General features: G+C 39.5%; 1 protein-coding gene across 4 annotated transcripts in view; it reads left to right on the top strand.

Moving 5' to 3' along the window:
- FBXL4 (F-box and leucine rich repeat protein 4) overlaps window positions 1–15281 on the top strand; it is a 125067-nt gene that overhangs the window by 72538 nt on the left and 37248 nt on the right. For all 4 annotated transcript variants that reach the window (XM_048844947.2, XM_048844944.2, XM_048844946.2 and 1 more), the window contains exon 5: window positions 3505–3718. In XM_048844947.2, the coding sequence (XP_048700904.1) occupies window positions 3505–3718 (214 nt within the window). The remainder of the gene's footprint in view (window positions 1–3504; window positions 3719–15281) is intronic.

Here is a 15281-nt window from a genome sequence, read left to right as displayed (position 1 = left end):
CATTTTTCTCATGGGCAGAGACTTACTACAAGAAATTTCAGGCAGAAAGTTGCAGGCCAGTGTCAAAATCAGACTTGCAGTGGTCATTTAAAATTGTAACAAAACAGGATCACTGTTATATCTGGTTGCATTTGAAGTCACTAGTAACTGGTAAGTCACAAGATAGGAACAGAGTTCAACTTAGTTTGCAGGGCTGATAGTAAGAAATTTTTTTTTGTAATTTAAACAAACACACCACTCTTTTTCCAAACCCTTTTCCCAGTAGAGTTGTGGTTTTGGGCTGCTCTAGTAACATGAACTTAGCACTTGGCAGTAATGTAGTATTTTCTTCTTTTTTTACCTTTGTTAAATGTAAACCTTATTGCAGGCCCGCCGACAGCAATTCCAGGCCCCAGGGCAGAACAGTCAGTGGGCCCCCGCTGGTGCCCAGCGAGCTGCTGGCTGTGCTTCTGGATGCACTCTTCCGGCACGGCCAGGGCTTCTACATGTGCCTATCTCCCTGCCACGTTCTGCTGCTCTCCCTGCCGGGCAGGAGCCCAGGCAGGGAACAGGAGGGAGCCACTTTTAACGCTGGCCCCTCCTGGTCGCTGCTCTGCAGCCCTGCCTGGCAGCTACCTGAGAGAACCTGGCTGGAGAGGAGGCAGCTTCCACTCCCCGCCCGGGTCGGCTGTCGGGGACCCCACCATCTGAGCCTGGGAAGGGAGCGGAATTCACCTTCCTAGCCAGGCTCTCTCAGGCAGCCGCTGCACAGGGCTGCAGAGCAGCATCACAGCAGCTGGAAGGGGCTGGTCCTGCCCCTTCCACTCCTGGCGTCTGTGCCATGCATTGCCCAGGCCCTGTCCGACCCCTTGCTCCTCACTCTCCCCCAGCACCTCTAGCGTACTGCCAAACAGCTGACGATGGTGGGCAGCAGGCACTGGGGGGGAGGAGGACAAGCTGATTGGCGGGGCCTGCTGCTGGTAGGAGGTGCGGGGAGAAGGGGCCTGCCAGTGGGTGCCCAGGAGCCCTGTGGCCCACGCAGGTGATTTAAAAAGGCCCAGGGCTCCCTACTGCCACCGCCGCTGCTACTGCGGCAGTGGTGGTGGCCGGGGGCCACAGGCCCTTTTAAATGGCCCAGGCCCCTGGGCAGTTGCCCCCTTTGCCCCCCGCTGTCGGCGGGTCTGCCTTATTGTATGATTCATTGGAGAACACCAAAAGCTATCCAGGATATGCAACATTGTTGAGTGAATGTTGATGGAGTAAACATAACTTTTGGAATATCTTCACTTTTGAGTGCTTGATCTCTTACCTTGACATCGAATTAACCCATTTTTTAAAGTTTTTTTTCCATTTAATAGATTTCCTCAGGTGTGCCATTACCCTCTGATCCCACTGAGGGTTACCAAAAGAAACTACACCATTTGCTCAAGAAACTCCCTGAAAAAGCACAAGAACAAATCTGCACAGACACACCCCTGGAACCCCAACCTGGGGTATTCTATCTGCTACCCAAGATCCATAAACCTGGAAATCCTGGATGCCCCATCATCTCAGGCATTCGCACCCTGACAGCAGGATTGTCTGGCTATGTAGACTCCCTCGTCAGGCCCTACACTCCCAGCACTCCCAGCTATCTTCGAGACACCACTGACTTCCTGAGGAAACTACAGTCCATCGGTGATCTTCCAGAATACACCATCCTGGCCACTATGGATGTAGAAGCCCTCTACACCAACATTCCACACAAAGATGGACTACAAGCCATCAGGAACAGTATCCCCGATAATGTCATGGCAAACCTGGTGGCTAAACTTTGTGACTTTGTCCTCACTCATAACTATTTCACATTTGGGGACAATGTATCAATGTATACCTTCAAATCAGCGGCACTGCTATGAGTACCCGCATGTCCCCACAGTATGTCAACATTTTTATGGATGACTTAGAACAACGCTTCCTCAGCTCTCGTCCCCTAACGCCCCTACTCTACTTGCGCTACATTGATGACATCTTCATCATCTGGACCCATGGAAAAGAAGCCCTTGAGGAATTCCACCATGATTTCAACAATTTCCATCCCACCATCAACCTCAGCCTGGACCAGTCCACACAAGAGATCCACTTCCTGGACGCTACAGTGCTAATAAGCGATGGTCACATAAACACCACCCTATACCGGAAACCTACTGACCGCTATTCCTACCAACATGCCTCCAGCTTTCACCCTGACCACACCACACAATCCATCGTCTACAGCCAAGCTCTGCGATACAACCGCATTTGCTCCAACCCCTCAGACAGAGACAAACACCTACAAGATCTCTATCAAGCATTCTTACAACTACAATACTCACCTGCTGAAGTGAAGAAACAGATTGACAGAGCCAGAAGGGTACCCAGAAGTCACCTACTACAGGACTGGCCCAACAAAGAAAATAACAGAACGCCACTAGCCATCACCTTCAGCCCCCAACTAAAACCTCTCCAGCACATCATCAAGGATCTGCAATCTATCCTGAAGGACGACCCATCACTCTCACAGATCTTGGGAGACAGGCCAATCCTTGCTTACAGACAGTTCCCCAACCTGAAGCAAATACTCACCAGCAACCTCACACCACACAACAGAACCACTAACCCAGGAACCTATCCTTGCAACAAAGCCCATTGCCAACTGTGTCCACATATCTATTCAGGGGACACCATCATAGGGCCTAATCGCATCAGCCACACTATCAGAGGCTCGTTCACCTGCACATCTACCAATGTGATATATTCCAGCAATGCCCCTCTGACATGTACATTGGCCAAACTGGACAGTGTCTACGTAAAAGAATAAATGGACACAAATCAGATATCAAGAATTATAACATTCAAAAACCAGTTGGAGAACACTTCAGAACACTTTGGTCACTCGATTACAGACCTAAAAGTTGCAATTCTTCAACAAAAAAACTTCAAAAACAGACTCCAAGGAGAGACTGCTGAATTGGAATTAAATTGAAAACTGGATACACTTAACTTAGGCTTGAGTAGAGACTGGGAGTGGATGGGTCATTACACAAAGTAAAACTATTTTCCCTTGTTTATTCTCCCCCCCCAAACTGTTCCTCAGACGTTCTTGTCAACTTCTGGAAATGGCCCACCTTGATTATCACTACAAAAGGTTCCACCTTCCCCCCCCCCCCCCCGCTCTCCTGCTGGTAATAGCTCACCTTACCTGATCACTCTCGTTACAGTGTGTATGGCAACACCCATTGTTTCATGTTCTCTATGTATATAAATCTCCCCACCTTATTTTCCACTGAATGAATGCATCCGATGAAGTGAGCTGTAGCTCAAGAAAGCTTATGCTCAAATAAATTTGTTAGTCTCTAAGCTGCCACCAGTATTCCATTTCTTTTTGCGAATACAGACTAACACGGCTGCTACTCTGAAACCTGTTATTTTTGACAGTGTTCCAAAATTTCCACAGAAACCTATATTTCCCTACCTTTTAATTCATATAATATGTGCTTTTTACAGGTTCCTGAAAGTTTGTGGCTCTGAACTAGTGCGCCTTGAGTTGGCTTGTGGCCATTTCCTCAATGAGACTTGCTTAGAGGTCATTGCTGAGATGTGTCCAAACCTTCAGGAATTAAATCTCTCCTCCTGTGATAAGCTACCACCTCAGGCTTTCATCCACATTGCCAAAGTGTGCAGTCTTAAGCGTCTCATCCTTTATCGAACAAAAGTAGAGGTAGGAACAACTATTTTTAACCTTTACAAGAATTATTTTGATTCCTGCTAAAATTGTAAATGTTTTAATTAACAGTTAACAAATTAAAATCATATGAATAATGCAAATAAAAACTGATATATTTTGTATTTACCAAGGTAGTTTCTGGATTTTTAAAAAATAGTAGAAATTTACTTTTTTGATCACTTTATAATCCACATACAAAACTGGTGGTCTTTCCTGACCTTTCAAAAAAAAAAAGAGAGTGCCCTATTGAAGTCTTAGTAACAACTCCTTACAGTAACAAAATATACGGGAGTACTACTACTACATTTCAAAATATTCAGACCATTAATTACAAACTGCAATTGACAAAATAAATGAGCAAATCACATTTTGTGATGTACCAATCTCGTTTAGTAATTAATTTGTTAATTATCAAAAATCACTTATCTAGAATGAGTTACTAATTAGTAAAGTTCTACTGTATTTTTTTATCATGTCAGGTATTTATTTTAGGTATTGGACCTGAAATATTTTTAGACAGAGTTTTCACATATAATTATCCCTATTGCAGTTGAGTAGTTCTGTAAAGTAAACAGTGCAGTACCAACACTGCCTAATTTGTGTTATTTCCCAAAACAAAGGTAGTGTCACATTTTTAGGGCCTATATCACTGTCTTTTTATGTTTGTGATTCTCTAAGTCAGAACTCATTTTCTAGTCTGATTCTGACACTGTGACGCTGTGCTGCTTCTGATTCACACCACATTGTAAGGTTATAATCTAGCTCTTTAGCAATATCCCTTAAACCAGCGTGACCTTAACCCAAGAGACCAGTTTAAACAGCTAAGCATGCACAGCGTTCCAAGTTGCTCTATGTTTTGAGCTTTGTAATGAACAAATGAGAGAGAAGGAAGGTGTGGGGGGGGGAATTTGAACACACATGTATGTGTTCCAACTAGATCAAATTCATCCTTGGCATTAGACAGTGGAACTCTCACTGAAGTCAGTAGGAGTGGTACCAGTTTATGGCAGGACTACATTTGACCCTAAGTGTTAACTTTACACACAATGAACTGAGTTTGTTCAAACTTGATTTTCTTCTATGAGAACTATAAAGCAAGCCATGCTTGAAGTTCGTAGCTTCAGTTGTTTTTTAAATATTGCGCTTGCATTACTCAGTTTGAGGAGAGGTGATAAGGAAAGGGCCACCAAAACAGAGGAGAAGAAGGGAATGAGCTAGCAAAGGGTGAGGTACTGTTGTGGCTGTGCTATTTGCATCCAGCCAGAAGTGCAAGTTTCTCCCCTCTAAACTGGATCAAATACAGCTAGGCTTTGAAGGATTAGATTTTTATTGGTAAATGTTGGTAAACGTTGATTTCACCATAAACACAAACTGACAAAAATATTTATATTGCTAATAATCAAAAATTGCAGATAGGCAAAGAAAGAAAAATGCTGTTTGAGAATTTATTAGAGCTGGATTTAAGGATATTTACTTTGTATATTTTGACATGATGTTGCCAATTTGGGTTTTAATGGTTATAAGGCTTTAACTTTTTGAATCTCAGCATCTACTGTCAATGAATAATTGCCTGACACCCCCTGTTGCCTGACATCCCCACAATTTCCCACAACTGTAATAATTTGAATTAATACAAATAAAAATGATTTAAATGCATAATTTTATGCCACTGTGAATTTAAATAGATAAAAATAGAAAAAAATGCTTAAGAATAAACATTGATGTTATCCTTCAAAATTATGTTAAAAAACCCCAAATTTTGCCAAGCCTAAATACAGCATATTTATCTCGCATGTGTGTCCCAGGAACCATGGGGCTTGTGTTAGTGTCCACTGCAAGTCTCTGCATGAACTATTAATTTTCCACTAAGGTGGTGTTGGAGACACTGAGGCTAATAATACTCAGTGACTCTAATATCTTCATTGAGGACATCTCTTCTGAGATAGTTCAGGTTTTCGTAGCCACTATCCCAGGTAGTTTCTGGCTCAACTCATTTATCTGGCCACATTCTTGACTGGTGTTTGCATTTGAGAGTGGAAGTGGGACAAGTGAAAATTTTGGCCAGGTGTGGTATTCTGCAGTTTCAGGTTGCAGTCCTCCCCTCCATTTAGAACTTACTTTGATGGTCCATTCTTGGAGGTTCGTTGAACTCTAAGTGTTTCTGGATGGCTGTGAGGGGAGATATTTTACGAGCAAACTCAATCTTTTGATGGCTTACTTGGACAATATATTGATCTTTTGTCCTCAAGCATTGATGAAATGCCCCTTAAACACTGTCACCCCCTAAGATTTGTCCCCACCCACTCCCTTATTTAAAGTACCCAGGAAGAGTTATGGATTGGGATATCTACAGAATACTGACAACATCCAGTTCTATAGATCTTTCATCTGACCCAGCCAATGTTTTCAAATGTTCTGCCTAGTATTTTCAGTGGAGATTGGAACATGGATGAGGGTTCAGTGGCTTAAATTCCATCTAGATAAAATGAGAGATGTTGGTAAATTGGGAGAAGGACTTAGAAGATATGGCAGGGTTTATATCTGCCACTTTAAAGAAAGGTGTGTTCCCACTATTTATTACTACAATCTGAGAGTAGTGTTGGACCCCTAGCTGCTGTTAGATGATCATTAAGACTCCTATATGTCTGATGAGGAGATACTAATACCTAGCTCATATATAGCACTTTTCAGCCGTAGAGATCTCAGTGCTTTAAATTCCCATTTTACATAGGTGGAAACAGAGGCACGGAAGTAAATTAACTTGCTTCTTGGTCACCCAGGAGGCCAGTGGCAGAGCTGAGAATAGAACCCAGGTCTTCTGAATCCCAGTTCAGTGCTCTGTCCGCTAGGCCTCACTGGCTCTCTGAGATTGCAATAATTTATTTTGAATGCTGACCACCTGCATGATCCATACCTTTGTTACTGTATGTGGGACTACATCATATATCAGCTCAGGACCTGAAGCTAATGCAGAAAGCGGTTGCTCACTTGTTATGTGAAATTTCTCGCTCTGAGCTCATGATCTACACTGGCTGCCTGCTGGTTTATGGGTGGAGTTTAAAGTGGTATTTTTTATTTATAAAGTTCTAACGGGCTTGGGACTGTCTGTCTGAGACACCATCTCTCTCTCCAGACCATATTGCCACAATTATGATCAGTGGATATGCGTAAGCCTGAATCCCTTTTATTTAGAAGAGATGGAGCCGCTACTGTTAGAGAGTTCTCTGTAAGGAGCCCTTAGCTTTGGAATTCATGCACCACTCTCTCATCTTCCATTCCAAAATAGCCCAAAGCTGTTGATCTTTGGGGCATACTTCAAAGGTCATTTTTTTTCTCACAGGCTTTTGGGAAGGAAGTGGTGATCTGGGGGCAGGGATCTGTGTGCCTGGAAGCTAGTATTTTGGGCTAGGGTGGATTTATTCTTAATTTAGGTAGGCTGATGGCTTTGCTTTTGTTTAGATTAGTGTGCTTGCATTCTTAACATTTAGCAAGGTGCATTGAGTTTTGGATAGGTGCTCTTTAATAAATGGTGAATAAGTGTAGATAAGAAATTTTGTCAGGGTATGACAAAAAGTGTTGTAGTTTAAAACTAACGTTTTGGTTTGGTGCCAGAAAGGGGCATACAATTGAAGTTGCATAGGGAGCCATAATTTGTGTTTTGGAGGTCCATCTGAATATTGTTACATCCCTATTATCCGTCAACATCAGGTGGTACAGTAATCAAATCTTAGATACTTAAGTAGATCTTTGTTAATTTATGGAGTGAGAGCTGTGTTGAAGTGGTTAATTACTACTTTATATAATCTTACTGACTCTCTTGTTCCACAGCAACTGATCTCAGATTTTAAATGTTAGCTAACAAGGAATTGTAAAAAGCTACGGTATGATCTGAAAACGACAGGGAATTGTATTGTTCCTGGCTACAGTTTTGTGGAATGTAATTCCAGATAAATTGTTAAGATTAGGTGTAGAATTGTCTGAACAAGTATATGCTAAAAGATCACTAGAATTAAGATTAATTTTCATGACTGTCTTTTTCTATAGACTGTATATGTAGGTAGTTGAAAAGAAATTTAATTTAGAGGCAAACCTACTTATGTAGACTGTCCTATTTTGTGAGTTGTGTGTAGGTGCTGGTCACAAACTATTTACATCACACAAAGTAAATTTTCTAATAAATTACATGAACTAATCAGGCAGGAAACATGTGTGTTGCTTATGGTATAGGAAGTCATTTATCAACTCAAATTTCTTAGCCTGCAGGAAATATACTTTCAAGGGGTAAAGAAAATGAGGATGAAGATATAGCACTGGCACCAGTGTGCAGAGAATATCAATTTATGAATTAATCTTCAGGAAGCTTTTATGACTAGCACTTGTGTGTCCAATAAAAATGCTTCTGAGTGTGGCAGAAGTACAGTGCTGTCTTTTTACAAAAATGGCCTCCTTTTAAACAAATCTTCCACTGCATTTACCATAAGTAAATTTTCCTTCAGTATTTCTCCAGTTTGAATTGGTGTCTCATTATACCAACTGCTATACAAATACACAAAAAGACATGGTTTCTGCTCTGAAAAGCTTAGTGAGCAAAAGGGTAAGGTGGTGTTTACATTCACGTTTTCCGCAGTTCTCTTACTGACACCCAAGCAGTGGTGCAGCTCCACTAGTGCTAGGAGTGATTGAATGCTGGCATTTTTACCATTAGTCATCTAGACTTACTCTGAGATAACTGTTGAGACTGAGGCAGACAGGAAGATATCAGTAGTATGTTGCTAGTAGTTTATGTCAGGAAGCTTGAAGTTGAGATAACAATGATGATGTTACCAAAAGTCCCGCCTTATATCCATGTAACAGGAAAGGAAGTTGTTAAACTAAATATTTGCCCTACCAGTATCTGGATTAACCCCTTCCAACTTCTCACCCCCCAGCAGGAAGCCCCACTTTACCTAGAGAGGGAAAAAATAAGTTTTGATGTCTGGCCTGGAACCCCTAAACCAGTGACTTAAGAAGCAGCATCCCTAGAAATGATAAAGAACTGCAACTAAAAACGTGAAAAAATCCAAAATGCTGAGTGGGCAAAGAGCTGTTCAGAGAGACTTGTTAAGGAAGAGTAGATATTTGTAAATCTAAATGTTAACTAAAACACCCAATGTTTTAATTGGAGACGCTCTTATCCAAGCCCCAGCCAGCTTTCTGAGACCCTCTTTGCCTAGGAAATGTATGGCGGAGAATGGTGACTAAAATGGTTAATGGAATGAGTGGAACAATATGACAAGATTGTAAAAACTAGAATAAATTATTAGAACATGTTTTTAAAAAAAAGGAACTTGACTGAATTATTCAAAATTAGGAAGAGGTAATGAGAGATGATCATTCCCTCTCTTACCTCATTGTATACTGTGGGAGAGTCAGTAAAATTAAAGAGCAGTAACATTAAATCAAATGAAATACATATGGGCAACCTACAGAATTTACTGTCACAGAAAATCAGCAAGGTAAATACTGTGGCTGGATGTTTTAAATGTAGTGAGCATTAAATATTATATGAATAACACTTGGCTATGCAAGCAAAAATGAATAAAAATATTTCAGAATTCAAGTCATAATTTAATCTGGTGGAATCAGAAAGAAATCTCTCCTTACATACGGCTTTGCATAAGTGGCTAAGAACATAGTGCATAGAGAGAAGAGTGGTCATTTTCCACTGAAGCATCAGGTATTTGCCACTGTTGAAAGCAGAATACTGTACTAGAGAGATCAATGGAAATGTGCAGGATGACAATTTCTGTGTTAGTAACGGAGAACTTGGAAATATGCGTAAATAGCACAATATACCGAAGGATTCATTGTCCTCACTATACTTAAGTTTATGGATTTTGCATGCCATTTCATGGGTCTGGACATGGTCATTTAGCTCTGCCTGGTAATAAATGCAGTGCAACTAGTTCTCTAGTAGTACCTTTCTTGGGTTGTCTTCTATAGCTTTTATTTATTTAATTAATTAATTTCTGTGCCTTTACAATTAGAATATTTGTACTCTGTTTGCTATTCTAGGTATTAGTCAGTATTACACATTTATAATAATGGTTATCATAATAGTGAATAATTTTTGTGCGAAGCTGTGGGCGATGGTTCATGATTTGTTCCTAATGTAAAAGAGTTTGGGGATAACCTATAATAAGATTAACAATATATTTTACAGTATGAACATGAATTTCAAAATGTTTCTTACAGTTACTTGTTATTCTCAGTGTTCATGTTTTTCCTTGAATGGATAATGTGTCTGTGTTTAAAATCTTTTCCCACTGTTTCTGAATTAAAGATTGTGTTTCTAAGGATATCTCATCAATTTCAGTGTAGTGGAGAAATGGTTAGTGTTCGGAGTTTATTATTTGTTTCTCATTATTTGTATTTGATCTGTTGCTATGCAAATGTGTTAGAAAACAAGATTCACGTCCAGAGGAGTTTATAATCTATGGCCTTGATCCTACAAATACTTAAAAACATAAGTAGTCTCATTAACTACTCGTGAATAAAGTTACTCGCGTGCAATGCTGTTTGCAGGATCAGGTCCAAAGCTTACAATGTGAAGCTCACAACACCCTTGTGTGTGCAGGCATTCTTATTCTCCACATTACAGTAGAGAAAGTACTGCACAGTGAGGTTCAGTGATTTTGCCCAAGATCATACAGGAAGATATTCTCCGTCCTGTGCCTTAAGTACAAGACTATCATTCTTCCCATCTAATGAAAAATATATTTCCAAAATGCCCTTTAAACTTATTGTAAGTTATTTGTTCCTAAAGCCTGTTAAATTCTGAAAGTGCTTGAGTCAATTTGTAACTTTGCCCAAAGAAGCCTAACAGTCACATTTTGAAAAAATTATATCCTGCTAACTTAAGACCACCATTATGATTCTGGGATTTTTGTGCTGATGGTCTTGGTATTTGCTGATACGTGTCTCTTTAATGTTTATTCATTGAATACTCATTCACAGCATAATTTCAGCGCTTGCTGGCACTGATGCATTTCAAGTGCACAATGAACAATGAAAGTATTATTGTGTACAGTAATTTGACAATGCACATCATTATGATTTGGGCATGGACATTATCTTGATCTAGTGCATATCTGGAAGTATTCTTTGTGCATATATACTGTAGCGAAAATTATATTTTAGTTAGATACCAAATCCACAATTACAAATTAGAAAAAATTGTGACAGCATCCTTGTTAATTAAATATTTGTAGGGTGTAATGTGAGAGTATATATTTCATGTTACAAGATACTCTAAACATTCCTAGCTTATGAATGGTGAGACAACAAAAGTTTTCATTTTTACTGCAAATACAATTTTATAATAGTTGAAATATATGAATTTGCTAAATTAAAATGCCTGTACAACACACTCAAACTTTTTTTTGTTTTACATTTAATATGAGTATAATACTTATGAATGGTTCTCAGTTGGTAGAAAGGCCTGGTGCAACTTGGAAGTCTCAGCAGCTTGTGGAGGGGGCAGTTTGGGCTTACGCCACTGGCATAAGACCTGAGAAACATGTTTTCTCTTGTTTTTTCTTAAATGGTGAGCAGTTAAATAGGTAATATTGACATTAAAATTTTTCTACTTACATTTCAGAGTTAACCCATTTACCTGAATGGATCAATTAATACCTCTTAGAGCTGTTGTTTCAGACTGTCTTCAGATTCAGTGAGACCTAATTAAATAGTTTATATTCATGTTTTCAAGGTTATCTTTACAGCCAAAAGGATTGTAGACAAACAAAAATTAATGAAAGCTGCAGCACAGTTTCATAGCAAGAGGTGGATTCCTTGGCAAATAGATCAATCATGGAATTCATAGGGCCTGAATCATGCCCTTGGTGTCACCCATATGACCCTACTGAAGGCTAATGTCACTGATTCCCTACTCTGAAGAGGATGGATGGGGGTTACACAGGTTTAAATAAAGATATAATTTGACCAGCAGAACAAAACCAAAACACTGATACCTGGATTATATATAGAGGTTACAACGGCAGTTGAAATAACTCCAGTGTTACCTGGCACTTGTGGTGGTAAGTAATTACAGAGCACAAAGGCACCTATTACATATCCCAAATATTAAGATTCAGATCATACCAATAGCAGGCAGGCACATGTTTGGTTTTAGGGCCCTGAAACTGTGTACAGTGATAAGACCCTCTTCCATGTTCTCTGTCCTCCCCAGTAATGTCCTTCGCTAATCTGTTCCTAAATCTGTGACTAAAGGTATGGGAAGGAAGGCCACAAAACTAACTTCTACCACAAGATACTTCTTTCTGTCAAAAATACAACATTAACAACAAATGGTCTCATAGCCAAAGTGCACCATAAAAGGGAACTTACTTGAAATGGGAGATTGCCCACATGCAACTTTTAACTAGGGCTGCCACAAGCCCATCTTTCACCAGTGTCTCCCTACTATTGTGTCTCAAACATCTGCCCTTTAATCCTAGGCACACCAGTATGGTCCCAAAGGGATGCTCCAGGGAAAGGCAAACCTCCCTTCCTAATACTAACTTAATCAATTTTCTATAAAGGAAAAAGTATGGCTACTGTATTCAGCCTGAGCAAATGATTAAGAATTGTCCATAATGATCTCTAGGTCCAGAAACTAACAACACATAACCTAAAGTACAATTTTGTATATGTTAGCCAAGGGAAAGTAACCCTCTACAAACTCTAAGGGGTATAGCAAGGGAGTAAAAGTAGTTACACCTGCACTGGGAGAGGCCTCCTGCGTCTGGGAAGAAGGATGATCCAGTGGCAAAGGCGCTAGCTTGGGGCTTACAAGACGTGTTCCATTACCTGCTCTACCATAGACTTCCTTTGTGGCCTTGAGCAGGTCCCTTAGTCTTTCTGTGCCTCATTTCTCCATCTGTAAAATGGGGATAGTAGCACTTCCCTGCCTCACAGCAGTGTTGTGAAGATAAATACCTTGAAGACTGGTGCGCTTAGATGCTATAATAATGGAGATATATAAGTACCATAGATAGATGCATGGATACGTACTTGGAACTTCTGCTACCCCTTTGATGCAAGCGCTTCTGGGTTGCCAGGAGGCCAATCAGTCTCCAAGAGGCCAACCTCCTCCCTCATCAAGCAGCAACAAAAATGGTTGATTAAAGAGTGTAAGATATATTTAATTAAGATATATGGGGCACCATATCACAAGTCACAGCAAGGCAAGAATAATTTTGTAGAAGAAATGCTGCACAATATATGAATAACAAGTCAATCCCGAGAGAAGTGTTATCCTAGCTGGTGCCTGAATACATTCATTGATATAGGCAGCTGTCTTGTTGAGATCTAAAGGTAGATCAGCAGTGCCATCCATAGTTGTGAATGCTTTACTTCCCAGTGAAGTGAAGTTAACCACAAGGATGTCAGAATGTAAAAATGAGAACTTTTTAACAAAAAACAAAAAAAAACGTGTGGTGTCACAATACCAGGTAGCTCTGTAGCATGTGTCTAAAGCATTTTTGCTATATGCAATATATATAGCTTTGATTCCCGCCCCCTTCCCCCCCCCCCCGACTAAAGCCCCCTTCACGTTAGATCAGAGAATATAATGGCTTAAATGTAAAGCTGGCCTGGCCCCCTCTTAGTTCTTAGTTGGCATGCGGTTACATGTGGTTCACTGCTTGCAACATGGGTACTGAAACAGCACACAGAAAAGTGAAAACAGACAAAAATATATTTCAAATTAATCCTTTCTAGTTCATGTATTCCTCACCAAAGAATAGTGCTGAAAAAGGGAGGGCAACATTGATAGTCATGCAGCAATCTAGATCCAAATTAGGTTTACAGGAACCAGGCCATAAGGCTATCTAGTTTTCATCTTGAATATATCTGTAGCACCTAAGACCTGCTTTTTCTGTCAGAATTACTCAAGTGTTCAACCCGGGGGACACATGGTATTGAAAATAGTTTATAATGGAATGATGCTCTACTTTTTGTTAGGCAGCCAAACACTATGTATATTTATCTGAAATTCAAAAAACATGCTGAATTACTAGCTTGCTATAAAAACAAAAATGGAACCTAGTGATTCTAGTATCATTAAGATTCTGTATGTTTCCTTTATAAAACACTGCCATTCAGTCTTTAGCCTACTTGTTTCTGAGTATTGTAATACATACAAGTATGTAACTTCAAACTGATCTTTGCCTCCTACAATATCTTGGACTCAGTACGATAAATTAAGATCAGACTGGAAATCTTAATTTCCTTGCTTGAGTTGTTTTAAACTAGACCCTTATTTCACCTTTGTATGTCTGTTGTTAATATATTCTATTCTTCTTTCAATAAGAGTGGAATTTCCTTTTGAGAATATCATTAGTGCTACCAAAATTGTTCTTTTAGAAGCTAAGATGCAATGATGATAGTTGCCTTAGAAATACCTATCGTATATAACAAAAGTGATATAATGTGATATAACTATATAGATTTAGCCATTGTGACTTTAAAATAAAAGAGGCATTTAAGAGAAACTACACAGCATCTGCTACTCTGGTTTAGTAACTAAAAAAATACAGACAAAAACCATAATTCTTTCTAAATCATCTCTCAACATACAAGTTGTTTAATAAATTCTGCCAACTCCCTTCCCCTCTCCCAATTTTGGCTGTCTACTCATTACTACACAATGCCAAAGAGTGGGAAGAAATTTAGTTCCAAATTACTAAAATTATTTAAATTAATAGATTCTGGATTACTTCAGATAATCCCAACAAGATTAGCTTTTAGAATAATTGTCTAGGTTCTTTTTGTCTAAAACCTCACTATTTGCATGTTTAAAATCATAGGCGGTATAATTGTTTCTTCATGATGATAATAATAGCACCTTTCATCTTGTAGTAGAATTGTCTGCTGTCTGACCTGATTTCCTGCACGTTGGCATTTGCAATGTGGTTGAATATGTTCTTTGCTAAATCTAGGAAATAAAGATTCACTTACCTTAGATAAAGCTCAGTAAAAGCATCACAGATTGTGATTGTCTGTTTTCAGATTGTGTTTTGCTAGCTGCTTTCCCCAGAAATGCTTGTTTTAATATTTATGCACCTGAGATCCAAAATAGGAGAATAAGGGAATTTTTTTTTTAATATTGTGGGATAGTGTATGGAAAGGGGTATTTGCATGTGATTTTATTGAAAACTCCTTATGTCCAGTCTTACCTGTTGAAATTAGCTGTTCCAGATTTATATTGATTTAGAGTGGAATGATATTTTTAAAAAATGAAGCCAGAAGCTTGCTGCCATCACAGACTGCTCATCTGAGAGCTGAACTTGACATAAGAAAAGGAAAGCTGTCGCTATTCAGCAAGATACTTCTAGATGTCTAAAAAGCTGAATTAATGCTCTTAACAGTGTGATTTGGTGAGCTTTGCTGGAATTTGATTTATTGTTTCTCTGCAGTAGTATGGCAGAAGTTACATAAATTTGAAATAAGGAGTAGAGGTTAGAATGCCTTATAAGACAGGCCACTGCTTCTCTCTTGAATAGAATTTTCTCAG

This window comes from Caretta caretta, chromosome 3 (genome assembly GCF_965140235.1).
Source record: "Caretta caretta isolate rCarCar2 chromosome 3, rCarCar1.hap1, whole genome shotgun sequence".
Taxonomy (NCBI): Eukaryota; Metazoa; Chordata; order Testudines; family Cheloniidae; genus Caretta; species Caretta caretta.
This window is presented reverse-complemented; position numbering and strand designations above follow the sequence as displayed.